Raw genomic sequence first — 20,462 nt, 5'->3', positions numbered from 1 at the left:
CTGTAACAAGTACGAGCGCCGTAAATAAAGCAAAATAGCAATTACAGGAAACAGTTGAAAGTAAAAAAGATCAAACTTCAACTGAACAAGAGAAAACAGATTTGGACTCAAGGCCTGACACAATTCAAGAACCTGAAGAGAATGAAAGCATCAAAACGACGATTGAAGAGCTTGATGCAGTGATGTTATTTGATCAACAGCCTGAACGGAAGGTTTATATCGGGGCTAATTTAAACACGAACATGCGAGGTATGATAATCGAATTTTTAAAAGCTAACTTAGATTGCTTTGCTTGGTCCCACGCTGATATGACAGGGATACCACCAAATGTGATGACTCACAAACTCAACGAGGACCCTTCTTTCACACCAATAAAGCAAAAGAAACGGAAACAAGGTGCTTTCAAGAACCAGGTGATTCAGGATGAAGTCCAAAAATTATTAAAAATCGGATCAATCCGTGAGGTAAAATATCCAACTTGGTTAGCTAATACGGTGGTTGTACCCAAGAAAAATGGTAAGTGGCGTGTTTGTGTAGATTATACTGATTTAAATAAAGCATGTCCAAAAGATTCCTTTCCCTTACCACATATAGATCAACTAATTGATGCGACCGCAGGTCATGAACTTTTAAGTTTTTTAGATGCATACTCAGGATATAATCAAATCAAAATGGATCCTGGTGATGAAGAAAAAACTTCTTTCATCACAGACAGGGGGACTTATTGTTATAAAGTAATGCCCTTTGGTCTCAAAAATGCTGGGGCAACCTATCAAAGGTTGGTCACCAAAATGTTCCAAGAACATTTAGGGAAAACAATGGAGGTATATATAGACGATATGCTCGTCAAAACCCAGCAATCTCATGATCATATTTCTCATCTATCTATTACTTTTGAAATTTTGCGAAAATTTAATATGAAACTCAACCCAGAAAAATGTGCATTTGGAGTTGCATCAGGTAAGTTTTTGGGTTTTCTTGTTTCTAACCGTGGTATTGAAGTGAATCCTTCTCAGATCAAAGCAATAGAAGAAATCCCTGATATCCTTACTAATAAAAAGGAAGTACAAAGATTAACGGGAAGAATTGCAGCTTTGGGGAGATTTATTTCCAAATCCTCAGAAAGGTGTTTTAAGTTTTTCTCTGCACTTAAAAAGCAAGATCATTTTGAATGGAATGAAGATTATCAGCAAGCCCTTAGAAATTTGAAAACTTATTTGTCAAAACCACCGTTGTTGGCAAAACCGAAGGTAGGGGAAAAACTTCTCATTTATCTGGCCGTATCTGAAGTCGCGGTAAGTGCTGTTTTAGTCCGCGAGGACCAAGGTAAACAATCTCCTATTTATTACGTAAGTAAGTCCTTATTGGAAGCTGAGACACGATACCCACAGCTAGAAAAATTAGCATTAGCTTTGGTCATGGCATCTAGAAAGTTAAGACCTTATTTTCAATGTCATCCCATTGTTGTAGTTACTGCTTTTCCGCTTCGAAATATTTTGCATAAACATGAACTTTCAGGAAGATTAGCAAAATGGGCTATAGAACTAAGTGAATATGAAGTTATTTATCAACCCAGGACCGCTATAAAGTCTCAAGTACTAGCTGATTTCGTGGCTGATTTTAGCCAGGGGATGCATTTAGAAGCAGAAAAAGAATTATTAGTTTTTAATGGTGCGAACCCGGGGACTTGGGTTTTATACACTGACGGTTCATCTAATGTAAAAGGGGCAGGCTTAGGAATAGTCCTCGTACCACCTGCGGGTGAGACCATTAGACAGGCTATAAAATGTCATTCTATAACTAACAATGAAGCAGAATATGAAGCTGTAATTGCAGGTTTAGAATTGGCACGAGAACTCGGCATAACACAGATTATAATCAAGAGTGATTCTCAACTCGTGGTTAATCAGATGCTGGGGACTTACACAGCCAGAGAGTCACGAATGCAAGAATACCTCGCAAAGGTACGGGAGTTAGTAAAGCAATTCCAAACTTGGAAAGTAGTGTAAGTCCCAAGAGATGAGAATGCAGAGGCAGATGCTTTAGCAAACCTTGCATCCGCAGCAGACGTGGCAAACAATACAGATGCTTCAGTCATACATCTATTTCATTCCGTTCTTGAACCTGACAAAAACGAGGTAAATTTTAATCATCTAACATGGGATTGGAGAAATGAAATTGTTGCCTTTTTACAGCACGGAACCGTGCCTAATGACAAAGGAAAGGCTTACGCGCTTCACAAAAAAGCTGCACGATATTGTTTATATCAAGGTAATCTTTATCGAAAGATGTTCGGCGGACCACTAGCAAGGTGTCTCGGCCCTTCTCAAACCGAATATGTCATGAGAGAAGTACATGAAGGACATTGTGGGAATCACGCAGGAGGACGGTCACTGGTAAGAACGTTAATTCGCACAGGATATTACTGGCCTAAGATGGAAGAAGAGGCAACTAGTTTCGTGTCCAAATGTGATAAATGTCAAAGGTACGGCAATAATATGCACAGACCAGCTGAGTTACTACATACTGTTTTAGCCCCTTGGCCCTTTATGAAATGGGGAATGGATATCGTAGGTCCACTTCCACAAGCAAAAGGTCAGGTAAAATTTCTACTCGTACTTACAGATTATTTCACTAAATGGGTAGAAGCAGGGGCATTTAAACAGGTACGAGAAAAAGAAGTTAAAGACTTCATATGGCGCAATATAATATGCCGCTTTGGAGTACCAAAGGAGATCGTATGTGACAATGGACCACAATTCATTGGAGCACAAGTTACAGAATTTTTTCAAAGTTGGCAGATCAAAAGAATAACATCTACGCCATACCATCCAGTGGGGAATGGACAAGCGGAATCAACTAACAAAGTTATTATCAATAACTTGAAAAAGAGGTTACAAGATTCAAAAGGTAATTGGCCTGAGGTGTTACCCGGAGTACTATGGGCTTATCGTACAACGACCAAAACAGGCACTGGAGAAACACCATTTTCGATGGTTTATGGTACGGAAGCCTTAATTCCAGTTGAAATAGGTGAGCCAAGCACACGATACGATCAGGCAACGGAGGAATCTAATAATGAAGAGATGCGGGTTAGCCTAGATTTACTTGAAGGAAGAAGAGAAGCTGCTTTGATAAGGATGGCAGCACAAAAGCAAGTAATAGAACGATATTACAACAGGAAAGCACGCCTCAGATTTTTCAAAATTGGGGACTTCGTGCTTAAAAAGGTTTTCCAATCTACAAAAGCTGTTAACTCAGGAAAGCTAAGTCCAACATGGGAAGGACCATACAAAGTTCGTGGCATTGCGGGAAAAGGAGCATACCAGTTGGAAACAATGGATGGTAAAGTTTTACCCTCACATTGGAATGCTGTCCACTTAAAAAGATATTACTTTTAAGAAAGTACCTACGGTCAGGTATCATCATGTAAAAATTCTTCTCTTGGTTTATTAATATTTTACTAACGATTTTAGATGCTAGGCTAAATATCCTAACTCGTGCCAAATGATGAGTCACAACCTGCAAGGCAAAATGGAGTATGCTTAAATTCCTAGCCCAGGGTTACAATTAATCTGATGGAAATACACACGAGTTAGGCAGTCTTCATCTATAATCACACCGTCGAGTCCCGTATATCTTTCTGTTTCAGGAAAAGGGCCAAAGTAAAAGAAATAAACAAGTGCTCGAGGCTTCATACTTCACCGCTCAAACACTTGGGGGACTACATATTATACACAGATAGGTGCAAAGAAACAGATACGAGTATCGAATAAAAATCGGCCACAAAGAAGCAAGTGTTGAGAAGAAGTTACGAAGTCTTCAGCATTCATCAGAACAACAAAGTCATCTCTCAAACTCATAAACAAAGTCACCTATCAAACCCTTCTTAACATATAAAGATAGGGTCATGACTATGTACTGAAACAGGTTATAAAAAAAACCTTGTTTAGTTTATGTTATTTACAAATCTGTTACAAGAAAAACAGTTACGAGAAAAGTTGTAGATGTATTGTAATACATGTAACAGTCAAACACTTGTTAAAAGTTTATGAATGAAAACTTGCCAAAGTTGTTTCATACAAAACGTGTGTTTTCCTATTACTTTCATCGTATTTTAACACCATTATGAAGTTGAGACGTCTTCTTCATTAAGTGTCGATAAAATAAAAGGGCCCTCTTTTATAAGCCTCATGTCAATAAGTCATGGGAAGAATCATAAAGCATTTTCAAAGGATAAAAATGCTAAACTATTCTATAAGTCCTAAATAAGTAAAGAAAAGGCAAGAGTAGAACACATTGAAGTACTAATAAAACTTCTTGATATAATTAAAAAGACTAAGTAGAAACTTAGTCAATAAAAGTTTATACAAGTGCCCCATTATGATAACTGGGGACTTTTACCAAAAAATCCTTTAAAAAAACTAAGGGATAAAACCATCATTCAATTGAGGGGGTTGTCACGGAAGCTTCAACTTCCACAGACTGAGTTGTAGAAGTTTCACCCTCTGAAGCTGGAATAGCAACATTTTCAGGAACTTCAAGGGCAGGAGAAGGAGTATCAGTAGACTGTTGGCTTTTCTCGATGGTATCTATGACTTTGGCCAGTTCAGACTGCAAGTCAAAACCCTCTTGAGCAGCTTCCGTCAAAGCATCACGACGAGAATTCAGAAAAGCCCAACTCACTTCTATGTTAAAATTTTCCTCTAGAAGTCCATATTCCTTTTCCCACATAGCAAGATCGTTTTTTAAAATTTGATTTTCAGCTAAATGGGAATCAAGGGAAGCTTCAAGAGAAGCATGAGAACTCTTCAAGGCTTGAATCTCGTCAGAAGAAGTCTGTAAGTCAGCCTGAGCTTGAGTCAAGCTTTGCACTAACTCTCCTGCATATTCTTCCTTTTTAGCCAAAAGTGCCTTCAGCTCTCTAACTTCTTCACTAGCTCTGGATAATTGTTCTGACAAAGAGCATTCCAAAAGCTCTTTGTCTCTTTTCAATTGGCTTGAAGAGGCTTTGACTGTTGCCAGTTCAGAAGTTAAACCACGGTTTTGCTGCTCTAGGAGGTTTTTATCTTCTTGTAACTCTTCTATAGTCCCTTGAGCATTTTTGAACTGTTCCTTCCAGTTGGTTGCTTCAAGTTGGGCTCCCCTAGCTATTTCCTCAGCCTCGTGGACAGACTTTTCAGACTCACGAGCTTTTCTTTCCAGTAAGGAAATTCTTCTCATTAATTCCGTGCTAATAAGGTTAGCCTACAGAGGTAAGTCATGGAAATGAGAAATTGAAGATAATTTAAAAATAAAAAAAAACTTGTTGGTAGAAATACCTTCAAAGTAGAATGAACTACGTCGTTCATCAAAGTTAAGCAGCTATGGCTCTCCATCTTCTTCTTCTCGATATCTCCAATGAGAGGTTCGAGCGAAACATCGGCTCTGCCGGTCTTCCTCAGGAGGCTATGATTGGCAGGAACCTCCAAAGTAACACTTCTCATTGTCATATTTCCGCTGCTGGAACCTGTCTCTGTATGATGAACAGAGGGAAGAGGAGCGGCGGAGGGAATAGAAGGAATGGAGGGAAAAGATGTAGAAACCAACATCGAAGCAGAAGAAGGTGCGGTTGAAACAGCCAAGGGAACAGATATAGGAGCAGTAGAAATTGGCAAACAAACGGAAGTTGTTAAAGCTGGTAAAGAAACACTTACAGCAGGCAGAGGAATGGAGGAAATAGGAACAAATGAGGAAAGAGGAGCTTCATCAAAAACAGGTCCGAGCTCGCCACTCCCGAAACCACTGTCAAAAAGGTGCTGAATTGACTCATTATTATCTCTTGGTTCGGCATCCTCATCAGATTGAATCAAAACAGGCTCGGTGGCGGAGGTACGAGCAGGAGTGTTTTCAATTTCATTATCAATGATTATTCGTCTCCTGGCCCTTGGCCTGGTAATTAGGGAGGTACCCTCCTCTTCTTCTTCAGAACTTTCCTTTGTAGCTTTTCTTTTAGGCAGCAAGGCTCGAGCCTTATCTAAATCCAGAGCAGCATTCGCAGACATGCGAATGGCCATAGCTACTTCAGTTGTCATTCCTCTAATGCCAAATCCTGATTAAAGAATGGATATACATGATTAAAGTTGAGGAAAAAGTGTTTAACATGTAAAATAAAAAAAAATAAAAAAAAGGGGGGGATACCATGTGTTTTGACTTTCCAGCCATGTAAAGAAGAAATTGATTTCCAAGTTCTCTGCTCCCTAGTAGCAATCTTCAAAAGTGAGTCTACCCAACCACGAAAGTTGGGGATAGGTTCCACATCTCCCATGGTTGCTACAAAAAACCAAGAAGGGACGAGGTTAAAAACAACATTCTTTTGAAATTCTCAAAAGTAGGTATGGTAAACAAGAGGAAACTTACGTTCAAAATTCCACTTCTCAGGAAAGGAAATATTTGTTTCGCCAATCAAATCCACTGTACGGACAGCAACGTAACGGATATACCATCCACGATCTCTGTCATCCTCAGGGTTTACCAAAACTTTTTGCTCCTTGCAGTTAAGGTGAAAACCCCATGGCGTATTAAGTTGGGATGGTATAGATGAATGAGATGAGAAAAGGTGAAATTGACATTGGCCTTGGATGATAAATATCTCAAACAAGCCACTGTTCTCCACACCAATGGACCAATTTGGGCCAAACAAATGGTAAAGAAACGACAAAAATCGAGAATAACTGGGTCAATCGGAGGATTAAAACCTAAAGTGAAGGGGTAAGTGTAAACAGAAGAATACCCATTTCTAAAAGAGGAAATTCTTTGATTTGGGGAAGGAATTGACATTCGAAGACTATCCTTCCAATTACAATCTTTTCTTATGGTGGGGATTGTAAGCTCGGTTACTAATGTTGGGTAAGTATCGGCTCTTTCTAAATTTTTAATTTGTTTTTGAAGAGACGTTTTGTCACTTTCAAAAGACAAATCGCCGGGAACTATATCATCAACTGAGGGTTCTTGAGAAGTATCAAGAATTTCCCTACTTTTAGAAGAAGGGGCTTTTGGGATAAAACTCCTTGAAGAAGAACCAGAGGAACCGCCTCGCGTAAATTCTAACCCTGTTCGAGGCCTACTTCCTCCGCCTCTTCTGTGTCTAACAGGGGCGTTGGGGAATTGATCTAGAATTGGAATTTTTTTACGGTTAGGGTTTGAAGAAGACATTGTCAAGAAGAAGGTATGTGTCGAAGATTAGTGAAGAAGACAAAGGAAGACAAAGTTATGTGTAAAATGGGAACCGTCAACTTTTTAAGTATAATGATGAAAAGCCTATAATAAAGGCAGCTATCACTTCGTAAATAGTGAGAATGAAGAAGTCTCGAAGAAGGGTATGAATAGCGGAATCAATTATAAAATGACACATGGACAGAACATTAAATGGAAAAGACTGCTGAGACGTTAGTACTGTCATGAGCATTAATTATGGCAAAAGTTTTTTTTACATGAAGATCCACTTCCCAATTATTTAATTGATAAAAAAATGGAAAGTGGGGGGACTATCTGTATTGGAAAAAAACTGAATTTGTATTAAAAATGATGTGGCATGACACGTGGATTAGTTGAATGGTCAAAGAACAGCAATTGACTAAGAGGCACAGTGAAAACAGCCACGGGAAGAAGAATTTAAATAAGCACGAGACGACGTATAGATACGAGTCTCGTACCAATTTAAGTTATTTACAGCCAACGGATTAGAAGGCATTGAAAGCAAGGATCAGATGATAGAAAGGAGTCCAAATTCATTATTAAATGTCTGATACGTTATAAAGTTGGTATTTAATAGGAATGATTGTATAACGGCCTATTTAATGTCATTTATTGCTCATGATTATATCATTAAAGCTGAGGCTTTATTCCTTTACCTAGAATGATCTATAAAAGGAAGAAGTATCATCATTTGTAAGGACACGGAATACTATTGAGAATTCATTGAAATACTTATCTATTTACCTTCTACCATTGTTCTCAAAAGTATTTTATTTTTTGTCTCCTGATTATCAGTAACCCGAATTTCTCTTTTAGCTTTGACCAAGGACTCAGATTTTTGGTTAAACACCGCCATCATCCAAAAAAGAGAAAACTAGTGGGATAAGCTACATGAATTCTCTGTATCCATTGTGCTCTGCTTGAACCAGTCTCATTTTAACACTAAATAATTTATCTGTTAAGGTTAATTAGGGGTTCACAGAAACTAAATGTTCACCAAAACTCAAATACATCCCTATACAATATATAAGTTTCTGACCAAAAAACATCACTAAGCACGGTTCAATAAGACATACTAATAGAGATACTCCTATGAGGTATAATGTACAAATTAATCTTAACCCTGGCCAGTTCCAAATGAGTATTGGTTAACTATCAAAACCTTGAAATAGATAACTTTTCACTAAACAAATAACAAATTTTTACAATCACTACTTGAAACAGATAACTTCCCACTAGAAGTGGCAAAATGGTTAAAACAAAACAGTTATCCACCCATATTATCCATCCAAAAATGGGTTGGATAATGATCCATTTAAAAACGGGTCGAATATGGATAAAGAACCATATTATCCACTTAGAAAATGGTTAACCAAATGGATAACCAATGGATAACTAATGTGTTTAACTTTTACATTTGTAAAGCCTCAAATTGGGGTTCCTCAAGCTTGGAAGACTAGGAATTCTCTCATAAGTAAACATATTTAAGAAGTCATGGATAATATGGATATCTATATTATCCACCGGATAAACCCATTTTTATCCATCTCAATTATGGGTCGGGTCGGATTATTTATCCGTTTATTAAATTACCCATTTTGAGTCGCTCATATCCGACCCGCCCGTTTGCCACCCCTTCTTCCCACTAAACAACAACAACATCAACTATGTCTCAGTCCAAACAAATTGGTTCGACTATATGAATCCTCAGTCGTTACTTCTTCATTTAAGCTCAACTCATATAATAAAAGAGCAGCTCAGTGCACGAAGCATCCCGCGTTCACGCAGAATCTGGGGAATGGCCACACCCTAAGGGGTTTGATGAAGGCAGTCTACCTTGACACAAGCGCCCGTGGCTGATTTCATATGTCGAACCCGTGATACATAAATCACACTGAGATAACTTTAATGTTGTTCCAAGGCTCCCCTTCTCAACTAATATTATCATATACCAAATAAAATAAAAGTGAAAACTAAGTTAAATATTTATATATAAATTAATAATAATAATATTAGAGGTTCTCTAACAAGTCTAAATAAAGAATGAATCTTTACAATCACAATCTTGAAACATATAATATAATATTTCCCTAAACAAGGAAATGAACTTTTGCATAATCATAAGAGACCAGTTATCACCACCAATGCATAATTAAACATACCAATTACAAAATAAATAAATAAAAACAAAATCAACTCCCATAAAATTGGAAAACAACTACCAACGAAAAAAAGAATGAATCCAACAAAATTGAAGCACAAGAAGTGCAAGAAAAGAATCTTTAACAATTGAAGCTCAAGAAGAGTAAGATATAGAGAAGAAAATTTACCTAATTGAGCAAAGATTTTCAGCAAATTTAAACCCAGAAGATGAAAAACCAAGGGCGTAGCTCAATTGATTGAGATCTGGAAAATAGATCAACAGTAGCAAGAGCCAAGAATAATAGTTTTATGTTGAAAATGCCAAATTAGAGTAGCTAAGTGGAAGTACAAAAAGTTACCGAGACTTAAGCTTAAATATTTTTGAAACCCAACAAAGTATACTTTGTTATACTTGCTCCGGCATAGTCCGACAATGTCTTAGAAACACCGACGGTTATCGGAGTTGGAGTCCGGCGCCAATCAATTGTAGTCCTTCAAAGGGCGGGATACACAAAGAATAACTTTTGTGCTTTTAATAGCTTTTTGTAAGTGCTACTTATCATATACTTCAGTATTTTTAGCAAAATTAAAAAATAACCACATTTACAAGCGGTCATTCAAAAATAATCACAGTTTCAAAAGTAATTGCAATTTAATCACTTTTTATATAAAGAAAACCTGAACGAAAGAAATTCAAAAATAGCCAGATTTACAACTGGTCGTTCAAAAATAGCCCAGTTTTAAAAGTAATCGAATTTTAGCCACTTTTTATGTAAATAAATCTGAGCAAAAACACTATTCAAAACCCAGAAAATACGCCAGTATATTATACTGGAGTTCCAGCATAAGTATGCTGGAACTCTAGCATATTATGCTGGAGTTCAGAATAAGTATGCTGGAACTCCAACATAATATGATGGAGTTCCAGCATAAGTACACTAGAACTCCAGCATAATATACTGGATTTCCAGCAAGTATAATTGTCCAGTATAATATACTGGAGTTTGGAGCACCGGTGCTCCAGTCTCCAATATATTATACTAGAGTCAGCAAAGTATACCGGTCCAGAATAATATACTGGAGTTCATAAACAGGTGCACCTAACTCCAGTATATTATGCTGGACCGATCTCTGTTGTAACAAAATAGTGGTTATTTTTCATTGGCTTCGTAAACGCTGGCTATTTTTGAATGACCAGTCCGAAAACTGGTTATACCGTGCTATTTTTACCGAAAACACTGTTCAGAATCCGAAAAATACTCCAGCATATTATATTGGAGTTCCAGTATAACTATACCGGATTTTCAGCATAATATACTGGACTTTCAGCATAATATACTGGAGTTCTAGTATAATATATCGGTCCAGCATAATATGCTGGAAGTTTATAAATAGGTGCTCCAATCTCTAGTATATTATGCTGGATTTTTTGTGTTGCAGAAAAATAGTGGCTACTTTTTAATAACTTTGTAAACACTGACTATTTTTCAATTACAAATTCAAAAATTGGCTAGCCCGTGCTATTTTTACTGCATAAAGGTTGCCCAAGATAAATGGGCTTAGCAAGCCCCAACCAATATTGGACCTCAACCTTATCTGACCCGTAAAGGTGGATCCCACCTTAGCTACCAACGCCAACCGCAGCAAATTTAGCTGTGGCGCTAATTCCATTTCTCAACACTATAAATTTAGCAAACTTAGCAGTTGCAGCAATAAAACATTGATTGAAAAAGATGACGCTGAAATTATACGTAGATCGTATGTCCCAACCTTCTCGTGCACTTCTCATCTTCTGCAAGTAAGTATTTTTTCTTTAATAATTTCTCTCCTTGAAATCAAGATTCAATCTTTTCTTCTTTTCCTTGAATGCCCTTCATTTTTTGCTAGTTTTAAAGCTCAAAATGTAGTTGTAATGATTAATTCTCCAACAGGTTAGATGGGATAGTATTTTTTTCTCTGAACACACTTAATTTTATATGCAGTTTTGAAGCTCATAATGAGATTTTTTTAATTGGTTAAAAGGGACAGAAAGTTTTTATTTTTTTGAATAATCTTTATTTTGTTTCTAATTTCAAAACTCAAAATGGAGTTTTAATGAGTAATTCTCCAAAAAGTAAAATAGTATAATTTTTGTTTGAACACCCTTAGTTTTGTAAGTATTTTTGAATCTCAAGAAGGGGGTTTTTATTATTAATTTTCCTTGAATACTCTTAATTATGTTTCTAATTTCAAAGCTCAAAATGGAGTTTTTTAATGATTACCAGAGAGTTAAGTGGCGAGAAAATTTTCTTGTTTTCGTTGAATTCCCATAATTCTTTTTTCTAGCTTCAAAGCTTATAATGTGGTTGTTAATGATTAATTTTAATTTTTCTTGGTATTATTTTTTGGGGATACTCTTTATTCTTGTTTCTAGTTTTCAAAATAGAGTTTCTAAAGATTAGTTTTTTTAAAAGGTTAAATGGGATAGACTTTGAGGAGGTCTACATAAACCTCTCCAAACGCCAGCACTTGTCTCCTGAATTTAAAGGTTTGTCATTTTATTAACTCTACTTTTTCCTAAAAAAATGTTTCTAAATTATTATTTATTAGTACTTAATTTCAAGATAATTTCAATAGTTTCCTGTGAATTCATCTTCAGAAGTTAACCCCTTGAAGCAAGTACCAGCTATAATGGATGGAAGATTTAAGCTTTTTGAAAGGTAATTTTCAGCTTGAGCTGAAATTTTTTGCATTTTCCAATATTACAACTTTGTGGATGATTATTTTTCTTTGTATGTGTTGCATGCATCCTAAAGCTTAATATTTAGTGATTTATTCATGTAGAAGTTCATAGTTTGATGTGTTCACCTGTGCATATATCCTACAAGAAGCAAAAATTCTGTTAAGTTTAGAACGTTTTTGTGAAGATTGATATGTGGTGTGCTAGTACAATGCAGGCACAAGTAACTACTATGGAGACAGGACTGTGTTAAATTATCTTTTATGTTTGATACGTTTAAAAGCTAGCTAACTAATTTTGTCTGCTTGCAGTCATGCAATTCTTAGATATCTGGCTTGTGCATTTCCAGGAGTTGCAGATCATTGGTAAGTGCAGCAACTTCAGGTTTTCCACTAATACCTGAATCAAATGTTTTTTATCATGGAAATGAGTACCCTTTAAAGCTCTTCTTCTTGACATGGAACATGACCCGACCAGGTCCACGGTTTAAACTTGGTATTTCAATTTTTATGTTCTCATCGCTGGACCCATTGCACTTTTAAAGTTATGGATTCATAATTCAACACTCCCTCCGGTTCACAATAAGTGACCAATTTGCTTTTTCATTTTGGTTCAAAATAAGTGTCCAGTTATGTAATCAAGAAAGAATTCAATTTGTTTTTACAAAATAACGCATATGTACATATCCCTAAAAAGTTTTCTTACTCCTCACATTAAATGTTTAATTAGGGGTAGTTTAGCCATAGTAGGTATTTTTGTTTAGAATTTAGTATTTTCTTAATGGGCGTGCTAAAAGCAAATTGGTCACTTATTGTGAACCGGAGGGAGTAGTTATTAAAAATTTGGTATTTTTCTCATATATATCTAAGTTCCATATAAAAAATGCTGGGTTTAGCTGCTATTAAGTCTTGTGTCTTACTCCGTCCTATTGAAGGTACCCAGCTGACTTATACAAAAGAGCAAAGGTCGACTCTGTGTTGGATTGGCATCACTCTAACTTGCGTCGTGGTGCAGGTGCTTATATCAGAGATTGAGATTATTTTGTTTCCAGTTGGTAATTTTTTACTTTGCCTTAGCCTTACCTGAGCTAATTTAACGAGGAGGCTGGTTTTTTCGAGCCAAAATGAGATTAATCGGGGAATTTTGTTTGCATGATCACTTTGAAAGAAGAACAACTGGCTTGTTATAGTGCTTTTTACCAAGATTCTTGCTACTAACCTAATGTTAGACAGTTGCTGCAAGCCTGCAATTTTCGTGGACTATCTTAATAGTAGTTTCTTGTGATTGAAACAATTTACCTTTCTCAAACCTCTAATTGTGAGTCTATCCACTTAATCGTGGTGACTTTTGTATTCAACAATGGAGGTGACTAAAACACTATGATTAAGTAGTCATTTCCAAACGTTTTGTGATTACTACTTGTTGATATGCCAAACTTTTAGCTGTTTCCTACAGTGTTCTGAAGCAGTGCTTATGTTTTCAGCTGTATATGTCTTTAGTACTGTTCTTGCTCCTGCATTTGGGTTGCCTTTGAATCAACAAGCAGCAGCAGAAGCTGAGAAAGTCCTCTTAGCATCTCTTGCAAAGATCGAGTCTGTTTGGCTCCAGAAAAAAGGACGGTTTTTGCTTGGGAGTGGCCAACCTTCAATTGCAGATCTTAGCTTAGTTTGTGAGATTATGCAACTTCAGGTATAGAGATTTTCCCTTTTCCTGCTGTTGCTTTACATCTGTTGATCCAAAGCATAAATCATCAAGAGGAGTTTAGGATGTTATTTGAGCTCTCTATAAGCAGATATTTTCAATAAACTATCATGTCGAAACTTGCCCCTGGAGGAAAATGATGCGTACATGCAAAACCATGACTTAGTTGTTTTTTCTCAAAATGTGGTTATTGACATTCAGAACTGTGTTAACTGTTGCTTTCCCCTCCATCAGCTTATACAAACTTCCATTTAAATTCAATAATAATGCACATGGTGGTATAAGTGTTACCCTTTTAAGTCTGTATTCTAATAAACAAAGAGGTAATAATAATTCTATTTTCTTTAGATTGGGGTAAAGGGTTATAGTCTTATAGATACTGGTCATGGCCACCAATTTTTTCCTCCGCTCATCCTTTCCTTGGTTCTCTACTTGTTCTCTCACTTCCTCTATGAGTAGTTTCAGTCAACCAGTCGTTTTCATTTGAACAGGCAAAATCTTTTTATATAATGAAGTGTCTTATAGATGCTTCTGAATGGTCCTTACTAGTATAACTGATGACAACATGATGATTTTCTCCAGGTTGTGGTTCTTAGGATGAAAATCTATCCACTCGAGTGGACTTGGAGAAAGTCCTTGTTCTCACATTTTGTGGAATCTTTTTTTTCTGCTGAGTTTAGGTTCTGGATGAGAAGGATCATAAGCGGATAATCGGCCCATACAAGAGAGTTTTGAAGTGGATTGATGACACAAAGAATGCCATGGAGCCTCATTTTGGAGAGGTACATTTAATCCTTTTCAAAGCTAAAGAGAAGTTCCAAAAGCAAAGAGATGCTGTAGGAAGTAGCATTCCTCAATCGAGCAGAAAACTTGACTTGCATTCAAAGATGTGAGACAGCAATTAGGAGTCAGGCGCTGCATTGTGCTCGCAGCATCACCGTGCAGCATGGCGGATAATGGGATAACTATTTCCTAAACATTGTGTATGTGAAAGCTCACACAGGAAGGAGAATTCTGATCCAAGCTTGCCTGATTCATTTTCTTTATGTATTTGTCCTTATAAAATAACTGTACAATGTGATAATCATAGTTCACAAAATATGTAATCACACAAGCTGAGAGTCCCTTAATCTTGGCTATACATCTGTTATTTCTTCACTGTATCAAATGTATGAATTTTGAACTTTATCTAAGAATGTCACTTGCAAGTGAACTATTTCTAGCGCCTCTCTGGTGCATCTTCGTTGTTTCCTATGGAGAAGGATCATAACGGAATATTTTGGGTCCAGAAAATAGTGTTGAGAGACCTGATTCTTGTCAATAAAATCTGTTATATTACTTTACTGTATCAGATGTATGAGTTTGGAATTGCATTCAAGATTATGACTTCTTATAGTGATTGATATAAGGGGTTTTTAAAAGAGCCCAACCAGTTGTTTCAATTGTCCTTTATTTGCTTTCCCAGTTTTTTCTTGTTGAACATAATACATAAAGAATATGACTTAACAGAAAATAATCCACTGGCTGTATTTGTTTTCTCCCATTGGCCAAAAATCTAAAGAGTTTGGCTTGCTACTAAGTTAGCAGCCAAGAATTACTCGACAATGATTTTGTATAAATCAAGAGTGTTCAGCTTCTTAGGTTTTCTGTACTTCTTCAGCAAAAGAGAGCTGCAAACAACACTCACTGAAGAAGCAGCCATTGCAGCCATTGCAGCCATTGCAGCCCCAGCAATCCATGGTGGTAAGCGAAAACCAGTAAATGGGAACAGAACCCCAGCAGCAATTGGGATGCTGAGGAGGTTATATCCCAAAGCCCAAAAGTAATTGAGGTGGATTCTCTTAAAGGTTTTCTTGGAAAGATCGATTGCTGTAATCACATCTTTCAAGCTGCTCTTCATAAGAACAATGTCAGCTGCCTCAATTGCTATATCTGTGCCTGCACCAATCGACATTCCTACATCAGCAGCTACGAGTGCTGGTGAGTCATTCACTCCATCTCCCACCATTGCCACAACTTTGCCTAAATGCTGGTCGACTAAAATGGAACATTTGAATCATGCGAAGAAGATATAGATTGAATGATGAAAAGCTCAGTAACTAAACATTAGGAGTTAGTTTCACGTATGGTCATTGAAAAATTACAAACTACTTTTTGTCATATTTAAGTCACTGAACTTACCCACTATAACAGTAAATTCACAAACTTTACTCACTATAACAGTGAAATTCACCTTGATTGGTAGGTTTTGTCGTTATAGTGGGTAAAGTTAAGTGACTTTACCCCGTTGTATTGGGTAAGTTCAGTTACTTTAATGTGATAAATTTTGCGACTCTACTGTTACAGTGGGTAAAATCAAGTTACTTTAAAGTGACAAAAATAGTTTCATGACTATGCTGTTATAGCAGATAAAGTTCAATGACTATACACGAGATTAACCCCTTAACTGGAAGAGTTGAAGCATGTGAAGAAGATAGATGTTTGAATGATGAAAAGCTGAGAGTAACTAAACATCAGCTTCTACCTGTAGTTCCTTCACTTTTTCAGCTTTCTGCTCAGGTTTGGCTTCTGCAACAACATATTTTGAGTCAATTCCAACTTGCTTGGCTATGGCATTTGCTGTTCCCCAGTTGTCGCCTGTTACTATCATACTCTCAATGTTCATGGATTTTAGAATGAAGATGACTTCTGGAGCCTCTGGCTTCAATGGATCGGAAATGGCAAGAACACCTATCACCTCTTTATCGATAGATACAAGGACGCCGATTTGAGCCAGTCCTGTTGTTTCTGCTAATGCTTCTTCAGCTTCAACTGGAATGGCAATGCCCTGCTCCAACATCAAGCTCTTATTTCCCACAATCACTTCTTTGTTGCAGATGATAGCCTTCACACCTTGACCAGTTATGGACTCAAAGTTCAAGGCTTCAGGCCAGATAAGTTTCTCCTCACTTCCTCTCATTTTTTTCGCGTTCTCAACAATTGCCTTGGCTAAGGGGTGATCACTATTTACCTGTCAAGTCAAAATGCAGTAGAAGACACTTAAATTGTTGGCATTTTTGTAACTAAGCTATCTCCTTTTCTTGGCATTGTATCCTTTCAAATTCCAAAAGATAGCTACTACTAAACATTTATGTTAGTTTTACTATGAAGAGGCTAAGTTTTATTAAGGGTATGAATTGACCTTCCCAATGATGAATCGTAAACAAGACAATATCCTACCTCAGCAGCAGCTATAAGTTCATAGAATTCTTGAGGTACCATAGTTTTGAAAAGCCTAGTATTGACAACCATAGGCTTACAAATAGTAAGAGTGCCCGTCTTGTCAAAAACTATAGAGTTCACCTGTAGAATGAAACAGTTTACAACAAAGTTCATTGACAAAATTAGGATTGTTATTAAGAAGAAAGAGTTTGAACTCAGACCTCTTGTGCACTTTGCAATGCTTGTCCACCTTTAATAAGGACACCAAGGGAAGCGCCAACTCCTGTACCGACCATAACGGCAGTGGGAGTAGCTAGTCCGAGTGCACAGGGGCAGGCTACCACCATTACAGAAATGCCGAACTGCAGGGAAAGCTCAAAGCTATCCATAGAAGAAGGAATCCAAGTTCTTGGATAAGCTTTAAACATTCCAGCTAAAAACCAAGAAACCCAAGTACAAAATGAGAGAGCAATGACCTGAGAAATTGGAATCAATCACTAGTTTTCAGCCAAACCTAGATATAATTGGTTAGTTATATAGTTATACGTAGACAACAATGACATGTAAGGGGTGCTTTATCTCACAAGAGGCACAAAGTACTTGGAAATGTGGTCTGCAAATCTCTGCACAGGAGCTTTAGCCATTTGTGCTGACTCAACCAACCGAACAATCTGTGAAAGAGCAGTCTCTGACCCAACCTTTGCTGCCTTGATATGTAACACCCCATTCTCATTCAAAGTCCCTCCTATCACTATGTCGCCAGTCCTTTTGGTGACCGGACGAGATTCTCCTGTTATCATGCTTTCATTTATAAGGCTTTGTCCCCAGATGACAAGACCATCACAAGCTACTTTTGAACCTGGAATGGTTTTAATCACATCATTCTTTTGTATCAATCTGCTATCAACTTCTTTTTCATTTACCACAATGCCTTTATCATCTATTGTTAACAGTGTTGCAGTCTTTGGGGCCAAATCCATGAGCTTGGCGATGGCCTCCGATGTCTTTCCTCTAGCCAAAACTTCCAGATATTTCCCAAGTAGAATGAACGAGATAAGCATCGAGCTAGTCTCAAAAAAGTCACTAGCGTTGAAAGCTGGAGAAGTAGCAGCTCTTAATACTGAATAGACTGAATAAAAGTAAGCTGCATTTGTTCCTAATGCAATAAGAACATCCATATTTGCATAACCATGGCTTAAGGCAATATAGGCACCGATATAGAATTTTTGACCAATGATGAACTGTACTGGTGTAGATAATGCCCATCTTAGAACCTCTCCAACACTTAGCATGTTGACAACCTTAGTTTCCAACACATTTTTCAAACCAGGAATATACATAAACACCATTGAAGTAAAAAAGACGGGAACTGAAAATACTAAACTCCAAAGAAAAGCTCTATGATAGTCCAAGAATGCAATCAAAAGAATTATATGGCACCTATATTGGTAAAAGGTAACAAGTATCTGGTCAAATAGTCGAACTGCACGCAAATTGGCCCAAACATCTTTGTTATTGAATAATAAAATGAATGCAGACGAGGGAGGGGGAATAAATATATAACCAAATAACAGCTGCATCAATTTTCCCCATTACACACATTTGTTTTTTCATGATCATGATCACATCCATTAGTAACAGCAGTTACGTGATAATGTCATTTTATCGACAAAAATGAACATGAACCTTGATTGAAAGTAGCTAGGGAGGTGAAGAATTTAGGAGAAAAATAACACAGCTGGGCTCCTGGTCCTGAATTTCAACAACTTCTATCACTTGTACAAACCGATGAATGAAATTTCATGACCTGTGGATCACGCCACGTTGCTGCCACCTGATCGTAATTGTGCGTCATAATAGATTCTTACAGCTTGATAGATCAGAGACGGTTCAGCCATTGCTCCATTCCCGTAATCTCCACAGGCTAGTCTCTTTGATACTGGTGGTATGAGAGATATCCCAAGCTCATCAATTACCATAAGGTGCTTTTCTGTGAATGGATTATTCCACATCAATGTATTCATTGCTGGTGCCACGAAAAGGGGTTTATCGTAGTCCCATGCTCGTACGATGCACGTTAACAAGTTATCACATAGTCCACCAGCAATCTACAGTACAGAAGGCATATATCAGTTTATCTGCAAAGTAGAAAACAATATAATCTATCGACACCAAACAAATCAAGAACTATAAGATGGGAAATTGTATCGATCTCTCTTAACACCTTCCATCATGGAAGTATTCACATTGGCAATATCTGACAATTCTGCAAGTCCGTATCACAGAGAATTTCGCAACTCATGCTACAAAACTCTTCTCAGCCAAACCCAATTTCGTTGCATCTTCAATAAATTGTCCTTTTACTGCCTATATTAAGCTTTAAAGCATTACCTGAACTAAGCAGTAATACTGTTGTCAATTAGAATAAGGGAATAAATTGCGTCTTTGCGGCAGAACGTGCGTTATCATGAAAGAAGATTTGAGCATCTAAAAAATGTAGAAAGATACATCACCTTCCCAAGTGTGTTTGCTGACAAAGGGGCAATAATCATAATATCGGCCCACCTCCGGAGCTCGATGTGTAGCACATTGTCACCTATCTTCGTCCAAGTTGACCATTCATCCTCATCAGTATAAAGAATGACATCTTCTGGAAGTGAAGCTTTGTCTATAAAATGAAGAGAAGCTTTTGTAGCAACCGCTTTAACTTCAGCCCATTCAGTAAAGGAACGGCATAGATTGGCAAACTTTATAGCAGCCACACTTCCACTTGCTGCAAGCAGAATACGAGGTCTCCTCGGTGCATTGTTCTGAACCGGCTTCATCTCTGAAGTCATAGGCTCCATATCTACCCTAATCTGCGAAACATCGAAAAGGATTCTTTACTGCACCAAGAGAAAGATGCAAGTAATTGTACATGAGTGCAACTAAGGGGAATGGCAGAAGTAGAAAAGAAAGAGATATCCCCTGGTAACTTCTTCACAATCGTAACTCTTTGGACATAGCTCACCCTAGGTGTGGTCAAATCCATGCTTATCTGAATTATTCAAACACATTTAACCCTAACTCATCTTCATGAAGAACCAAACAGTTGCCCACCAGCTGCAGCAGATGTAGAGTCAAGGATTTGAATTTTGACTTACTTAAAGGTCATTTTGCTCACCTGAACTATACATCAGCTCAATTAAACTAACCTCAGCTCGACTAATCTTTTTCGCCTAGGGTCAGATCGGCTCGTTTTATTGGATGTTCCAACTGATGTCCATACATTCTTATTCTTGTAGAGAACTAGTTGCTGACAGAGTCACTGACTGTAATAACCTTCATTTTTTTATAAGGATCACAAAAACCTTCTTGTTGAAAATGCGAAATCAAAGACATTATGTTCAAAGGTACTATATTAATGACCTTAGCATTATTTTCAAGTAGACTTGATCTAAGGTTGTAACTCTCCTTCCACCAT

The 20,462-nt window shown here is 37.3% G+C and overlaps 3 protein-coding genes and 1 long non-coding RNA gene across 6 annotated transcripts; 1 reads left to right on the top strand and 3 right to left on the bottom strand.

The window, feature by feature from the left end:
• Positions 1 to 6,058: 6,058 nt before the first annotated feature.
• Positions 6,059 to 6,816, bottom strand: LOC138876529 (uncharacterized). Its single transcript, XR_011401848.1, has 3 exons — positions 6,400 to 6,816; positions 6,181 to 6,312; positions 6,059 to 6,091 (listed from the first exon to the last, which is right to left on the bottom strand). It is a non-coding gene; the product is annotated as an uncharacterized lncRNA (long non-coding RNA).
• Positions 6,817 to 11,038: 4,222 nt separating this feature from the next.
• LOC138876562 (glutathione S-transferase T1-like) lies at positions 11,039 to 15,025 on the top strand. Of its 3 annotated transcripts, none has more exons than XM_070155703.1 (7): positions 11,039 to 11,176; positions 11,832 to 11,905; positions 12,017 to 12,077; positions 12,409 to 12,462; positions 13,032 to 13,111; positions 13,581 to 13,786; positions 14,381 to 15,025. In XM_070155703.1, the coding sequence occupies exons 1-7, from the start codon at positions 11,112 to 11,114 to the stop codon at positions 14,507 to 14,509; spliced, it is 669 nt and encodes a 222-aa protein (XP_070011804.1). In that variant the 5' UTR covers positions 11,039 to 11,111; the 3' UTR covers positions 14,510 to 15,025. The 3 variants fall into 3 exon arrangements, with proteins under 3 accessions (XP_070011804.1, XP_070011803.1, XP_070011805.1); XM_070155702.1 differs by having other exon boundaries at positions 11,040 to 11,176; positions 14,479 to 15,025; XM_070155704.1 differs by having other exon boundaries at positions 11,040 to 11,176; positions 13,032 to 13,151; positions 14,479 to 15,025.
• Positions 15,026 to 15,231: 206 nt separating this feature from the next.
• Positions 15,232 to 18,579, bottom strand: LOC104231845 (probable copper-transporting ATPase HMA5). The gene is made up of 5 exons (XM_070155700.1): positions 17,584 to 18,579; positions 17,221 to 17,475; positions 17,018 to 17,140; positions 16,323 to 16,808; positions 15,232 to 15,827 (listed from the first exon to the last, which is right to left on the bottom strand). Exons 1-5 carry the CDS (start codon positions 18,577 to 18,579, stop codon positions 15,393 to 15,395), a joined length of 2,295 nt encoding a protein of 764 aa, XP_070011801.1. The 3' UTR covers positions 15,232 to 15,392.
• Positions 18,494 to 19,876, bottom strand: LOC138876563 (probable phosphopantothenoylcysteine decarboxylase). Its single transcript, XM_070155705.1, has 2 exons — positions 19,513 to 19,876; positions 18,494 to 19,107 (listed from the first exon to the last, which is right to left on the bottom strand). The coding sequence occupies exons 1-2, from the start codon at positions 19,843 to 19,845 to the stop codon at positions 18,814 to 18,816; spliced, it is 627 nt and encodes a 208-aa protein (XP_070011806.1). The 5' UTR covers positions 19,846 to 19,876; the 3' UTR covers positions 18,494 to 18,813.
• Positions 19,877 to 20,462: the final 586 nt, after the last annotated feature.

This window comes from Nicotiana sylvestris, chromosome 8 (genome assembly GCF_000393655.2).
Source record: "Nicotiana sylvestris chromosome 8, ASM39365v2, whole genome shotgun sequence".
NCBI classification, from domain to species: domain Eukaryota; kingdom Viridiplantae; phylum Streptophyta; class Magnoliopsida; order Solanales; family Solanaceae; genus Nicotiana; species Nicotiana sylvestris.
The sequence above is the reverse complement of the archived record's forward strand: the minus strand, read 5'-3'. Positions and strand labels throughout refer to the sequence as shown.